A 14854-nucleotide genomic window follows, 5' to 3' on the forward strand; every position below is an offset into this window, starting at 1 on the left:
CTCCAGTATTTCCATTCTAATTTACACACACAGAGCCATCTAATCAACATCTACTCAAGTATGATTTTTTTTAAGGTTTCTTATGGGAAAATTCCATTCTCAGTCATCCCTTTAAAACAAACAAAACATGTAAATCAAACATTTCTCCCATCAAACCCCAGGGATCTGTTTGTTCTCTGGGTCAGAAAAACTGAAGATAAGAAATATGTCAACTGATGTTCTAGTTAGAATGAGTGGTCTGGATCAGAGACACCAGGGAGCCTGCGCTGAGAAGCTTCATAATGTGGTATTAATGTACAAGACAAATTCAGACAGAATCAGATTTTTGCAAGCTTTTGTTTCCAACCTCACAATGAGATGACTGGCATTTAGCCATGGATAAAACATCTTTTTTCTTTTATTTCTTTTTCCTTCTTTTTTTTTTTTTTCCTCTTTTCTTTCTTTGCTTTAAAAAATGGCATAGAGTTTGAGGAATGGTAACAGGAACCAGATAGCTCAAAGCATTCTGTATTCATCAAAGCACAAAAATTCAGTCTGTCTATACAGGATCCCCAGAGGATCTGTGACATGGATCACATGTTAAGAATGTCAGGGTTGAGGAGTTTCCTGCAACCTGAAAAGGGTTTGTTAGGAGTATCAGTTTTTAAGAGAAAGTGTCCTATGATCTAAACAAGTCAGCACTTCTCACCAGGAATAGATATGATGGGCAAACCCCTTAGTTTAATAAACAAGCCCAGAAAAGTCACTTGCTCGTAAGTCGAATTGGTGGCTGTAGAGGTGTAAGTCTGTGAATATGGAAGCTGTTTCACGTTGAGAACTTCTGAGCTTTTCACATTCCTACAAATAAAACTACAGCTCAAACTCAGTTATGTCATGATAGAGCTGCAAGGACTGAGCGTAGTGCATCAGCTTCTCAGATTGAGAGAGCGTTGGCATGAGAAATAAATTGCAGTCTGCAAGGAGAGATCCAGTGAACTGATACTACTGAGCCATGGGCAAACAAAAGAGATATTGCAAAAAGTAAGGGTAGCAAGAAGATAAAGACCCTGCCAAAAAAGACCTGGGGGTACTGGTGGATGGCAAGCTGGCCAGCAATGTGCCCTCGCAGCCCAAAAAGCCTCGCTTCCCATAAGAAACATCAAAAAAATGCAACCAGATCCTGGGCTGCATCAAAAGAAGAGTGGCCAGCAGGGTGAGGGAGGTGATCCTGCCTCTCTGCTCTGCACTGGTGAGGCCTCACCTGGAGTGCTGTGTCCAGATGTGGAATCCTCAGTACAGGAGAGACATGGAGCTGTTGGAGCACATCCAGAGCAGGGCCACAGAAATGATCCGAGGGATGGAACACCTCTCCTATGAGGACGGACTGAGAGAGCTGGGGCTGTGCAGCCTGGAGAAGAGAAGGCTGTGAGGTGACCTGACAGCAGCCTTTCAGTATCTAAAGGGGAGCTACAGGGGAGAAGGAGACAGTCTCTTTAGCAGTGTCTGTGGTGACAAAACAAGGGGAAGTGCCTTCAAGCTTAAAGAGGGTAGATCTAGGTTGGATAAAAGGAAAAAGTATTTTACAGTGGGGGTGGTGAGGCACTGGCACAAGCTGCCCAGAGATCTGGTTGATGCCCTGTCCCTGGAGACTTTCAAGGCAAGGCTGGACCAGGCCCTGGGCAACCTGATGTAGCTGTGCATGTCCCTGCTCGTTGCAGGGGAGTTGGACTAAATGGCCTTCAGAGGTCCCTTCCAACTGATTCTATGACTCTGTGATTCTAAGAAACTAGAGTAGGGCCTGAAGTAGAACAACTGCTTAACAGAAGTAATATCCATTACAGGACAGGTAAACCTGAACCAAAAGGCGAAATGCAGCAAAGATCTAGACCAGCAAAATGTAACAGAACAAAACAGAAAGACTTGCTTGGATACTGAACTGAACTGATCAAAAGACATAACTAAGATATGCAGAAGTGCATATCCTGCTTATCTACTGCCACCCATAAAGATGAGGCTGAACTGCCTAAGTCCAAATAAAGGCAAAAAGAAGAGATAATGAAAAGCAAGTGGACTGCTTCAGATCTGTCCCATTTCATGGCACCTCATTCTGGCTATTCCAGCCATACTATGATTAGGAACACGGGTCTTGGGAATTTGCCCTAGACTGCAAAACACTTCTCGTTTTGGCATCCTCCAAAGTTCAAATCAGACATAAAACACATGGAAAAACTTACACTAGAAATAAATGAAAACCACGCTATTTCTCCTAACAACACCAAATATTCTATGTGTATAAACTGAAAACATGACCGAAAAAAGAATGTTGCAATCCAGACCAGAAACTCAAAGCAGAGAATTAACCACATACATACGTAATAGCAGTGAGATCACCCAGCCTGGGAGTACTGAACGTCCCCAGATTAACCTCTCAGGTTTCCCATTCCAACTGTAAAACATGTAGAACAGCGAATTCACAGAACAACCAATGCAGTAATGTATATAAAGGATGTTTACAGAAGAACCGTAAGCAGGGCTGCAGATTAGTGCTAACTGATGAGTCACACGAATATAAACTTTGTATTCGTTTAGCACAAAAATCAGACTGTCAAACACACACAGGGCTCTGAGTTGGGCATCTTTGGTAGTGATGAGTATTTGGAGGCATATCAGGGGATGTAACTTGGGGCAGTAAGCCAGCACTGGCTTTTTACTCCTGTTTCCACTGCAGAGTCAACAGCAAAGGAAGCACGGACTGCTGCTGATCTGACATCATACAGCAGTAAGAGGATTGCTTGCTACTTTCGAATTAGTTCTGTTTATTAAATAGACCGAAGGCCCAGAACATCTTATGAATGCCTCATAGCCTGCCTTCCAGGACCACTAGTGGTGATGTGAGACAGCTGCAACCAATCCGGAGTGGTTGGTCAAACAACACCTGGAGTTCACAGCTGAAAAAGAAGGTTCCTTCAGAGATGAGCATAACTCACCCCAGTGGCCTTCAGCACCCCACAGAGCTGTGCTTCTAAATACAGAAGCTCACTCTTGAGAGCAGCCCTGCAGAGAAGGACTTGGGGGCCCTGGTGGATGAGAAGCTGGACATGAGCCAGCAGTGTGTGCTTGCAGCCTGGAAGGCCAGCTGTGTTCTGGGCTGCATTACAAAAGGGTTGGCCAGCAGGGAGAGGGAGGTGATTGTCCCCCTCTACTCTGCTCTTGTGAGGCCCCATCTGCAGTACTGCATCCAGGCCTGGGGCCCCCAGTACAGGAAGGACGTGGAGCTCTTGGAGTGGGTCCAGAGGAGGGCCACTAAGATAATCAGAGGGCTGGAGCTCTGCTCCTATGAGGAAAGGCTGAGGGAACTGAGATTGTTTAGCTTGGAGAAGAGAAGGCTCCAGGGAGACCTCATTGTGGCCTTCCAGTACTTGAAGGGAGCATATAAACAGGAGGGGGAACGGCTGCTTACAAGGGTGGACAATGATAGGACAAGGGGGAATGGTCTTAAACTGAGGGGAGGTTTAGGTTAGATATTAGGATGGTGACACACTGGAACAGGTTGCCCAAGGAGGTTGTGGATGCTCCATCCCTGGAGGCATTCAAGGCCAGGCTGGATGTGGCTCTGGGCAGCCTGGGCTGGTGGTTGGTGACCCTGCACATAGCAGGGGGTTGAAACTGGATGATCATTGTGGTCCTTTTCAACCCAGGCCATTCTATGATTCTATGATTCTTAGCACATGTGCAGAAATGTTACAGGTTATATTCACATTATATATAACTATCATATTCAGAGGAATTATTCCTTTTACCTATAATTTTTAAAAAATATTTCTTACCAATTCTACAAATAACTCACGTTTCAAAATGGAAAATAAAAATGAACCCCCCCCATGCCTACAGACACTTAATCCAATCTAACTACACAGTTCACATTTCCCACTTACCAATTTCCCCAGATCTGCTTAATTTCCTTTTTGTTTCTAGGGAGCACCTAATTGCTTCTGTTCATACACAGAAGTTGTAATTGTGGGTTATAATAGATGAAAAAATGATTTTAAATAACTTCTGTTAAGATTTCTTTTTAATTTATGTGAGGTTAAATTTTACTCCTGCTGTTTTAATACCACGGGAGACAAGGGCTGAAGTGAATGTCACCTTTTACTGCAAGCTGAAACAAGCGAGGCATGGAAAGTGAAGCTTTTCTATTGCACAAAGTAGTGCAGGGCATACCTGCTGTTCACACAATTGCTTGCTAATCAGAATTACTGCACTTAACAAGCCACCCTTCCACTATCTAAAGCTGAGAAACGACAGACGCGGTGCCACTCAGCACACCAGCTGTTTATCAGCAAACGTGCCCAACCGAAGGCAATCCAGGAAAAGCCGTGTCGCCATGAGCAACTGCAGGCTCTGACTCACGTTCTGGCACAGCTTCCAGTCACTGAATTCCCGAGAATTCCTCCACATTTCAGAACTGACAAAAGGGAACAGTCATCCAAGGGCATTCCCAAGAACATAAGGGATCAATTTCTCACTCAGGACTTACGCAGGGCAAATTTCCCTCAAGTCAGTGGTGTTTTCCTCTGCCTTTACTCAAAGATCTATTCTTACCAAGTTTTCAGTAATCAGATGCAGTGCTTGATTTTAAACTGATACTGCATTAAAAACACAACTGCGTCATGAATTATTCCTTTTGATAACTACCTAAACTTCCTGACGTTGGTCTAAAGGTGTTGCTGCCACATCTGCAGGCACCTGGTGTTTGCTACCTGAACTGGCAGATTTCTCCATTACTTGCACTTTGCCACACGTTTCTACAACAAATTTCATCAGCCAACAAAAGCAGTTTTGCTCCAAATTTTTCACTCAGGTTTGACTGAGTGGAAAAAAAATGGAAATTAAAGTCTATGCTGCTTTTTGTTTTTCTTACTAACAAGTATGAAAACTATAAAACACTGGAATTTTTTAAGGAGAAAATTTCATTTCTTCCTAGGAAGAAGTGTCCTAGGGCTGTAGGACACAACTCTTTCTTTAACTAAAGGGTCAAGAACTGCATTTCTGCACATTCCTTTTTTCAGTGTGTAATCACAGAGTATCAATATTACCAAAAAGATGAAATAACAAGTGTACCACAGACCTGCATCTTGGGCAGTTGTTCCACCATTTTCTGTCACACGGGGTCTTCCATTTCCATCAAGTTAACTTGTGATTTTATAAATAGCAAAACTAACTGATGATTTTGAGTTGGGTGTTAGGAAAAATTTCTTCTCGGAAACAGTGGTGATGCATTGGAACGGGCTGCGCAGGGAGGTGGCGGAGTCACCAGCCTTGCAGGAGTTCAAGAAAAGGGTCAACGAGGCACTGGGGGACGTGGGCAGCAGGCATGGTGGGGATGGGCTGAAGTTGGACTTGGTGATCATGGAGGTCTTTTCCAACCTCAGTGACACAATCGCATCCAATTTTTGCTTAGTTGAGGTAACAAAACAGTGACTTTCTTTCTATATCCGCCCCTTGAATCAGACGATAACCCAGGCTGGGAGGTCCCGAGCTGCTCAAAGCTGTCCCAGCACTTCATTGTCTTCACAGGGAAAATGTTTCCTTTGCATCCAATCGATTGACACCACCTTCTCAATGGGCTGAAATGAAACCGGTACCTCCGAGCACCTGGGCTTCACGGCTCAGCCTCTGCTACGCGCCTCCTGCGTGTTTCACACCAATTCTTCACCGCGTCTTTGCGGTGATTGCTACCAGAGGTGCTCACACAGAGCTCTGCCCTCCTTCGCACGGCTCGCACCGCTGCTTTGAGCGCTGCCTGCGCTGCCCTCGGGCCTGCGTGCTTACACCGAACCTACAGCGCCCGGGCGTGCACACGCACAGCCTTGCTGAATAATTATATAAGCGCACCCAGACGTGCATTTATTAAGCATCACAAACACGAATCACACGTAACCAGGGCTCCGAGCTCTAGAGCTCAAAGCCTCGTTCCTCCCTTGCCGTCTGAGCAGCCCGGCAGCGATGGGGCCGTGCTGATCACCGACCCGAGGAGCGCGGCAGAACGAACGGCTCCGGCGGCCCAGGGGCTGTGCGGGCGCACCGCTCGCCGCCACCCGCCGCCACCCACGGCACGGACACGCGGCGCGCCGCTTTCCGCCTCCTCCAGCGCCCCTTCCTGCGGCGGCGGGGCACCGACCGGCACGGCGGACCGCCGCCGCCCTCCCTCCCGCGGGGTGGGCGCTGGCCGAGGTGTGTGCGGGGGGTGGGGAAGGGAAGGGAAGGGAAGTCCCCTTCCGCGCACGGAAATCCCCGCGGCTCCTGCTGGGACGGCGCGGCGCTTTCGCAACGCGGGGCGAACCGCAGCCCCCCGCTCCCTTGTCGCTCTCAGCTCCGCAATCCCCTCCGTCTCCTCCTCACCCCCGGCTCCCAGCCCGGCTCCCCGTGCCGCGGGGTTCCCCCGCTCCGCGCCCGCCTCCCGCTCCGGCCCCTGCGGAGCGCTGCCCGGAGCGCCGCCCGCCCCGCTGCGGGCTTCCCCGCTCCGTAAGCGGCGGCTGGGCGGGACTCGAGGCCTTAAAGGCGGGCGGCTCCTCCTGCGCCGAGGAAGGCGGAAGAGCGAGGCGTCGGCGGCCGCCTCGGTCCTGCCCGCGGGCTGTATGCAGCTGGCCGGGTTACCGCTCGCCCCGGAGGACGGAGAGAAGGGGCGGCGGAGCGAGAAGAGCCCGTCCCCCGTCATGTGCTCGGTGAGCGAGGCCGGCAGCACCGACCCGCTGGTGGCCCGCTTCAGGCAGGTGGAGGAAACGCTGGAAAAGCTGCACCGGGAGAACAGGAGCCTGAAGAGCAAAGTGCCCCGCTACAACGCGCTCTGCACGCTGTACCACGAGTCCGCCCAGCAGCTGAAGCACCTCCAGCTGCAGCTCGCCGCCAAGGAAGCCACGGTGCGGGAGCTGCGGGGCAGCCTGGCCCGGCAACAGCAGCAGGCGGGGGCCGGCGAGGCGGGGGCCGAGCCCGCCCGCTCGCTGGTGGAGAGCCTGCTGGAGCAGCTGGAGCAGGCCCGGGAGCGACTGCGGGACAGCGAGCGGCTCTCGGCAATCAGAGTGGAGGCGCTGAGCCAGGTGAGGGGCGAGCCGTGCGGGGCGGGGGGCTCGGGGCTGGCAGGCGGTCCCGAGGGATGCGCGACGGGATGGGCGCTGCCCGCGGGATCGCGCGACGTGAGGATGCGCTGCGGACACGTAGCGAGGCGCTGCGAGCCTTCGCATAGCTGTACTTGCAAGCAGAACAGAAATAGTTGAAATGTGGAAATTCTGTATTGCTTAACTCAAGGACGGGCTGAGAGCTGGGGCTGCTCGGCCTGGAGAAGAGAAGGCTCCGGGGAGACCTGAGAGCGGCCCTTCAGGGGGTATGAGATGGAAGGGGACAGATTCCAGCAGGGTCTGTTGGGATGGGACAAGGGGAAGTGGTTTCAAACTAAAAGAGGGGAGATTTAGATGAGATATAAGGCAACAAGTTTTTCTACAGTAGTGGTGCTGAGGCACTGGAACAGGTTTTCCGGCTCTGCTGGATGTGCCTCCCTGGACACAGACACGGCATGCTCTGAGCACCTGCTGGAGCTGTGTGGCTCTGTGCATCGCAGGACAGTTGGACCAGTTTGGCCTATAAGGCTCCCTTCCAAGCCTAAAGATTGTATGAACTTCTTGCACCAGATGAAGTGGAAAGAGATGTACAAATGAAGTACAAACGATGGGTAACACCGCTTTCTCCATTATTTTTGTGAAAGCAATGGCTGGTGCTGTATTGACAATGAGAGCACTTCAGATTTAGGTTTGCACTCTGCATGGTGATGAGGCGGACTGGGGGAGATAGGATGTCTTTTCAGATGCAGCACGGAGCTGTGCCCCCTCCCACCCCCAGGCACTGTTTCTGGGGCTGTCACTAAGACTTTCCCATGCTCAGCCTAAGAATGCTTGAAGAATTTCTAAGCGTTTCTTTCTATATGAAGCCATATAAGGGAGGAATTTCCAAACTAAGAAGCAGTACTTAAAATTGAAACAAGTGTTTTTGTCATAAGCCCTCTCTTGACCTAATGTTTATACAAAACGTTTTCCACATATGACGCTCACCTAAAATGCATGTAAATGTGTTCAGGTCTGGAAATTCGTAGTAAGAAATGATCTTAGTGGCACTTGAAGGTGGGATCCAAATACATTCTGAAGCCTGATGCTGAATGCCTTTAATCTGTAGCAAAGGGGAAATTCAGCACAGTGTGAAAGAATGTAAATGTTAGTAATGGGTGCTGTTTCTGTAAGTTAGACTGAAAATTATTTCTTTCAGATATAAGTGTTTTATTTCTAATCCAAGATACGGAAATCAATGCCACTAAAAATAAAAACAAAAAAGACTGTCTGAAGTCATTGGCCCGTGTGGTGGCGGTGCTTCCTCTGACTTCAGCACTCCTGAAGAACTGGGGGAGTCAAGCTTGACTGCTTGCTCAGTGTTTGTGCTGGCACCCAGGGCAGCACCAGCTCTGCAGAGGTCTGGCACCCACTGGCATCCTTTCCTTTTTGAGGACGATGGGCACAGGCTGCTTTTGGCAAAGTCAGGACTGATGTACTATGGATGCCTGCTACCTGCGTGTGGTCACACCTGTCTGTAAGCTGCCTTCTTCCTTCTCAGGGAACCTAGATTAGATGCTAACTTGCTGCAATGCGGATGACCCACAGTCTTGATTCAACAAGAACGTGCAGCAATGGGATACATGTTTGTTTCATAAGAGTATGCCAGGAGTCAGCTATGTTGGAGTCAGCTATTGCCAATAGTTATTGCTGCCACAAGGATTTAACTTTCTGTTTGCTTGTCCTTTCCTAGGTGGGAGAGCTGCTGCTCTGATTTGCCGTTATCTCTGTTCCAGGCAATAAGGATGCTTGGTTTTTGTTAAGATGACTCACTGGGTCCAATTTTTTTTTTTTTTTTTTGAGGCAAATCTCTACTAGCAGTCTGGTCATTTAGAATGCAGGACTAGTAAGCGTTTCTCAGTCACCACAATTACTACTTTTAAACTCTATGCTTCTTGTAAGTTTCGTCTTTGGTTTGTAGTGCTGTAAGTGGGTTTCATAAACTCTTGGCACATTTTTGCATGTTTTTGTTTTCTTCATTGTGCTGACCAGGAAGTGCTTGGATGGCTGCCTGGGCAGTTCCTGATTCTGACTGAGTGACTGATCTGTCAGTTCTAAGGTTGAGCATTTATTTAGAAATGGATTTATTTTTACCTTTTAAGTACTTTGCAGGGAGTATAGGAGCAGTATGGAACTTCTGCAATCTAAAACTCTATCTTATGCTTTGGCTTTTGTGTTCACTTCGCTTTAAATAACTTCCTCCTCCCTTATGTTTAGGAAGTGCAGAAGTTGAATCAGCAGCTAGAGGAGAAAAACGCAGAGATAGAGAAGATGATAAATCAGCCTCCATATGAAAAGGAGAGAGAAATCTTACGACTTCAGAAGAGCTTGGCAGAGCGAGAGAAGGCTCAGGCCACCAGCAATGTTCTGTGCCGGTCACTCACCGATGAAACCCATCAACTTCAACGCAAATTAGCATCCACAGCAGAAATGTGTCAACATCTGGCAAAATGTTTAGAAGAGAAGCAAAGAAAAGAGAAGGGGAATTTGGATGACCAGATTGCCACTGAAAGATCTAATCAGGTATTTTTACAGCTGCTATGTTTTGTGCGTGTACTGCCAGCTTCTGAGGTATAACTATTGTATTATAACCAATAATTAGGGAGCAGTGAGAAACATGGCTTCAGATAACTTTGCCATTATAGTCTTTTCACCACGCAATCTCTAAAGAAGTGATTGCTGTAAGTTGAGGGTTGAAGCAATTGTCAGTCACTTGGGTTCTGGCTGTCTCATTTATCTCTGACTTTTTTTTTTTGAGATGATGTGAAGAGGGCATTTATAACCTCAGCAGCTCCCTGATTGCAATTCTTGCCTGCGTGTACAGCAGGCGGATACCTTCCTGAGACTGAAGAACATGTGCATCACTAGATGGTGCTGTGTTTTTGAAGGTGATATGTGATGACTGCTGTCAGCATCTAAGTCACAAAATAAAGAATAATTTTTTTAAAGTAGTATTTCTATTAACAACTCTACGGCACGTGGCTTTGCATGAGTAGTACAGAGCTACAGAAAGTTGGTTAGGAAAGAGCAGGTCAAAATGTCTTACCTATTTTTGCTCTGGGGTTCCCCTTTGCCCTCCCACTCTAATGCTTCTCTCCAGCAGGCGTGTTTAGACAAAGTGCTTCATGAGAGAAAAGGGGCAGAAATGTTCCTGGTGGGGGTGGTGCAAACACCTGGATTTTGTCACACAGTGTTGTGGCTTTACAACATCGTCACCTTAGTTGAAGCTTTTCAGCATAGGGTAAAGTGTTGTTCCACTCTTCCAGAAATCATGGTGGGTTGCAATGATGAAGTAATTCATGAAAATACCATAAGTGAGTAAAATCAGAGGTGCTGCCTATAAAACCAGATGAGATGAGTACGATGCCATAGCACTGCATGGCATATATCGTTCTGTCACATGATTTTATAACGTAGTGGTAAGGCTGTGTCTCAGATGATCGTGGACCAATGCTTCTGTGATACATGCATACATACATACACAGGTCACTTCCACTCAGTTGAACACACAAGGAGCACTTCTAAAGGAAACTTAATCACATTAAAACTACGTCTAAGAAACAGATAGAGGTGGGTTGGTATAAGACTATATATGGGACTTGAAACTTCCAGTATTCTTATACTTGGTATAATTGATAGGCAGGAAACTTGATTGACTTTGATGTATGTAATAACTAGCTAACCTTGTCCAGCGGGGACTTCCCTGTTGAAGAGAAATTTCAGAGGCAAGTACTAGCTGATTCTAGGGAATTTTGTACAAAAGTGTTCTATATTACTCACATGCACTGGGGTTTTTTTTAAAGCAGATGTCACAAGTGTAAAAAAAAAAACAAACTGGTATCCTTTCAGTCAACTTAGAAATTACTATTAAAAAAGCTGCTTACTTTCTCATAGCAGCCAAAATCGACAGTAATGGCAGAGCAAGATGAAGACATGTATGCGGCCTTGTCATGCATTTCCCCACTCCAAATACATAATTTGCAATAACTTCATGCATAACTTAAACTGCCAAGTGCTGTTGTCAGCACTGTAGGCCCTTTGGCACGGGAGGTGTGTTATTGGCCTTGTTGCTTTAGGAGGCTTAGAGTGCAGTGTGATTTGATGAGACACAGACATACTTAAAAGCAGTACTGAGGTAGTAAAAAAAAAAACTGATTAATTGTGCTTATTAAGATGAAGAGCTGTAAGCTATCCTCTTAGTATGTATGTATTTGTGTTACTGATAGTAAGTACTTATAAAAGAAATTACCTCCAGTTTAACAGCATAGCTAAATAACACTTTTTATCTGAAAGTTACAGGTATTAGACAATGAAACTTCACTTCAAGCCCTTATCTGCAAACTACAAGATGAAAACAGAATGTTAAAACAAAAAGTAGCCCATGTGAGTACTTCATTTTGTACAAAATAAAAATGTCATTATTTTGACTTTGGATTAACTAGGTGCTACCCATTCCAAACTTATAGGCCAGCTTAATGCCGTTCCCAGATTGTTTTAGTCCTTTCAGTGTGGCAGTCTTTGTTCTCTTGGCCAAGAACAGCTTATTATGTTATTTTAAATCTATTTTTGTTGTTAAAAGTACACTGCAGAACGAAATGGCTTTCTTGTTCCTTCCCTGCATCAGTATTCCACTCCAGAAGAACGGCACTAGTCCAAGGGTGACTACCAACCTTTTCCATTCCATATGATTTAATACTGTTTCTATGACTTGGCAGAGGGAAGACTCAGCTTATAGCATAATGACCTTCCACTCTCCCATGGAATAGCTCATCGATACACAATGGTTGAGTCAGCATATTATATACTACATATGTAGAGAAATTAGGCTCCTGCCCATTTAGACAATCTATGAAAGCTTGGAAGTTTGCTTCCAGTCTTCGTGTTGTGATGCTATGGGTGGTCTTTCAGGTGGAAGACTTGAATGCAAAATGGCAGAAGTACGATGCTAGTAGAGATGAGTATGTGAAGCGACTCCACTTGCAGCTGAAAGAGCTGAAGTCACAGCTGGAGCAGCAGCACAGCACACCTTCAGCACAAACCAATTCTGAGCTGATGCAAAAGGAGATCCTCCGGCTGAACAAGCTGCTGGAAGAAAAAATGAATGAGTGCAAAAAATCAAGGAGAGAATTAGAAGATGTGAAGAAGGCTAGAGAAGGAGATAATGAGCGCATACAAATGCTGGAGCAACAGGTTATTTAATTTTCCCCTAGATTTGGGAGTTCTTTCTTTCTATCCAGACCTCAAATCTTTTCCTTTTGCTACTTGTCTTGCTACTTAACAACACTTGGAAAAAGAAATCCTACTTAAAGAATTACATGCAGTTCTGCTGCCATTACAATATTATTTTTATTTTTTACAAGATATTACAAAAATCCAAGATGTAAAAAAGAAAAACTGCCTTTAAAGCAAAGATATGATAGAAATGAACATTCTGAGATTTGGGAAATAAGTGCTTTCAAAGAATCTCAGCCTCAACTATTTAATCTCACCTGCCATACTCTTAGTAAAATATTAACAATTCTTTTTCAGGTCCTCGTTTATAAAGATGACTTCACATCAGAGAGATCAGACAGGGAACGAGCACAGAGTAAAATACAAGAACTGCAGCTAGAAGTTTCATGTCTGCAACATCAGCTAGCAAGAAGACAAGAAGGCAAGAAGGTAAACTAGCAATACAACAGTTTTTTCAAATAAGAAAATCTCATCTACAGTGTACTTTTAAGAAAACATTTTTAAAAAATCTTAGTACTTCTAAAACCATTTCAGTTCAGTGCAGCTATCACAAACCATTGCTTTGTAGTCTTGTTTTGTAGTAGAAATGCATCCCACTACATATCTCTTTCCAGCTCATTTTTCCTCTTTTCATTGACCACAATAATTGTGAATTGTTATAAGGAAGACAGGGAAAACTGACTTTTGTAACAGCGGTGTCTTTAAAGTATCATGCCAGCTCTGTCCTGTTTTCTACAAGACTGCTTGACTTTTTCTTAATAAAACTTAAATGTCACCTATTCTATTTCCAAATCTTCAGCTAAAGACATACACCATGTTTCAGATTAAGGTGGTAAAGTTATTTTGGAGATATACTCTTACTACTTTTTTTTTCAAGAGCTCTTCTTTCTCTTTCTAGGACTCCAGAGACACAAGTAGTCGTTTCAGAGTTCACACTGGTAACCAAAATCAAATGCATGTACAGACAAAAGTTGAACACCTACGAGGCAGCAGCCCAGGCCAACCAGGTGCAAGAAGAACAGCCTCACAGTCTGAACAGACTTCCCCACCTGCAGACAATGGGAACTCAGGATCAGAGGGCAGGGCACAAGGTGAACTTAGATGTCCTCACTGTATGAGATTTTTCAGTGATGAACTCAGTGATGAATTTCTCAAGCACGTTACAGAATGTTGCCAATGACGACGTGATGTAAGGCACATAAATCAATCACTACTCTACAGACAGTAAAACTTGGCCCATCTCCTATAGTCCTAAACCAGAGTAATTCAAATGGACAGCTCTTAGGAAATAGGAGGATGAACAGCATCTACCTCTTATTTGACTTCACCTTCTTGTGGACTGTATGAAAGACTTTGAGAAAAAGCAAAATGTTTTTGTGAAGAATTTAACAACTGCAAGCAACACAAGCATAATGCAAATTCTACAACAAACTAAAGAAAACAAAATGTAGTGGTAGCTGGCTTCAGAACAGTCTGAAGGCTTGTGGATAGAGTGTCACAGAACTTGAAAACATCATTCTCCTCCAAACAGCACATGCTGAAGAATGCAGGAGGAACAGTTTGGCATAAGAAAAATCTTCTTGTACTTTATCTGGATTTAAAGTGAAAGTATTTTCTTGGAGATCGAAGCTGAACTTTCAACCATCCTACCTGAAAATCCTTGTGTTCAACTAAAATCAGGAGAAGTAAAAAAAATAAAAATAAAAAAAAAAATTCAAGGGCTGGTTATTGACTAACACTAGCCTGTCTCTTTGCACAGAAACAATGTACAGGGATATTTATTTTTTTCTGTGCCATAAATAATTTACATGTTTGCAAAGGTATTTGTATAATTATTGACTGTATTCCAATTTTACTTAAGTATTTTTATAATAAAAGTGGTTGTGCAGTTGCTTTACTGTAGTAGTAGTCAGAACTATCTTTTAGAGTATTTAAATGTAAAGTAGCCACTAAGTAACAGACTAACTAAATGTCATGGTTTCAGGTATGAGTTATTCCGTTCCTGCAGTGATAACCAGTGTCTCAAACTATATTCAAATATGTTGAAAATAACTCATTTCAGAGGACAAATGACATTTCAGACGCATGAGAATACATTTAATGCCCTACCCTGCTGCACAACATTTGTGGCTATGCCATTGCTAGCTTCATTTTTTTCGTGTCTACACTGGAGCCAGGCCCTCAGCTGTATGAGGAAGTTGTTTTGAGAAGAAAGATTAGACATAACAATGTCTACACACTGGGACTGGAGGGTTTTTCTCAGCCATAACTCCCAGTATTTTTTTAATAGGTCAGGGCTGGATGGTGTGCAGACAAATATACTAAAGAAATCCACCCACCTTACTTTAACACCGCCATCTTCTGCTTTGCTTCCTTTTCTGTAGTGCACTTGAAGAGGACTGTGCATTTGCTCAGTCGATGTTTGTATTATTTTTTTCTCCCCCCCTGCTTCCAGTAATTGCTAGGATTTCCTATAGCATCAACTATCC

The 14854-nt window shown here is 45.0% G+C and overlaps 1 protein-coding gene across 1 annotated transcript; it reads left to right on the top strand.

Annotated features, from left to right (window-relative positions):
• Window positions 1-6503: 6503 nt before the first annotated feature.
• Window positions 6504-14749, top strand: TNIP2 (TNFAIP3 interacting protein 2). Its single transcript, XM_031588300.2, is given in 7 exon segments — window positions 6504-7076; window positions 9351-9656; window positions 11427-11516; window positions 12042-12323; window positions 12663-12794; window positions 13264-13359; window positions 13361-14749. Coding segments are annotated over 7 exon segments (1488 nt in total). The 5' UTR covers window positions 6504-6617; the 3' UTR covers window positions 13484-14749.
• Window positions 14750-14854: the final 105 nt, after the last annotated feature.

Source organism: Phasianus colchicus, chromosome 4, assembly GCF_987193195.1.
Source record: "Phasianus colchicus chromosome 4, bPhaCol1.hap1.1, whole genome shotgun sequence".
NCBI classification, from domain to species: Eukaryota; Metazoa; Chordata; class Aves; order Galliformes; family Phasianidae; genus Phasianus; species Phasianus colchicus.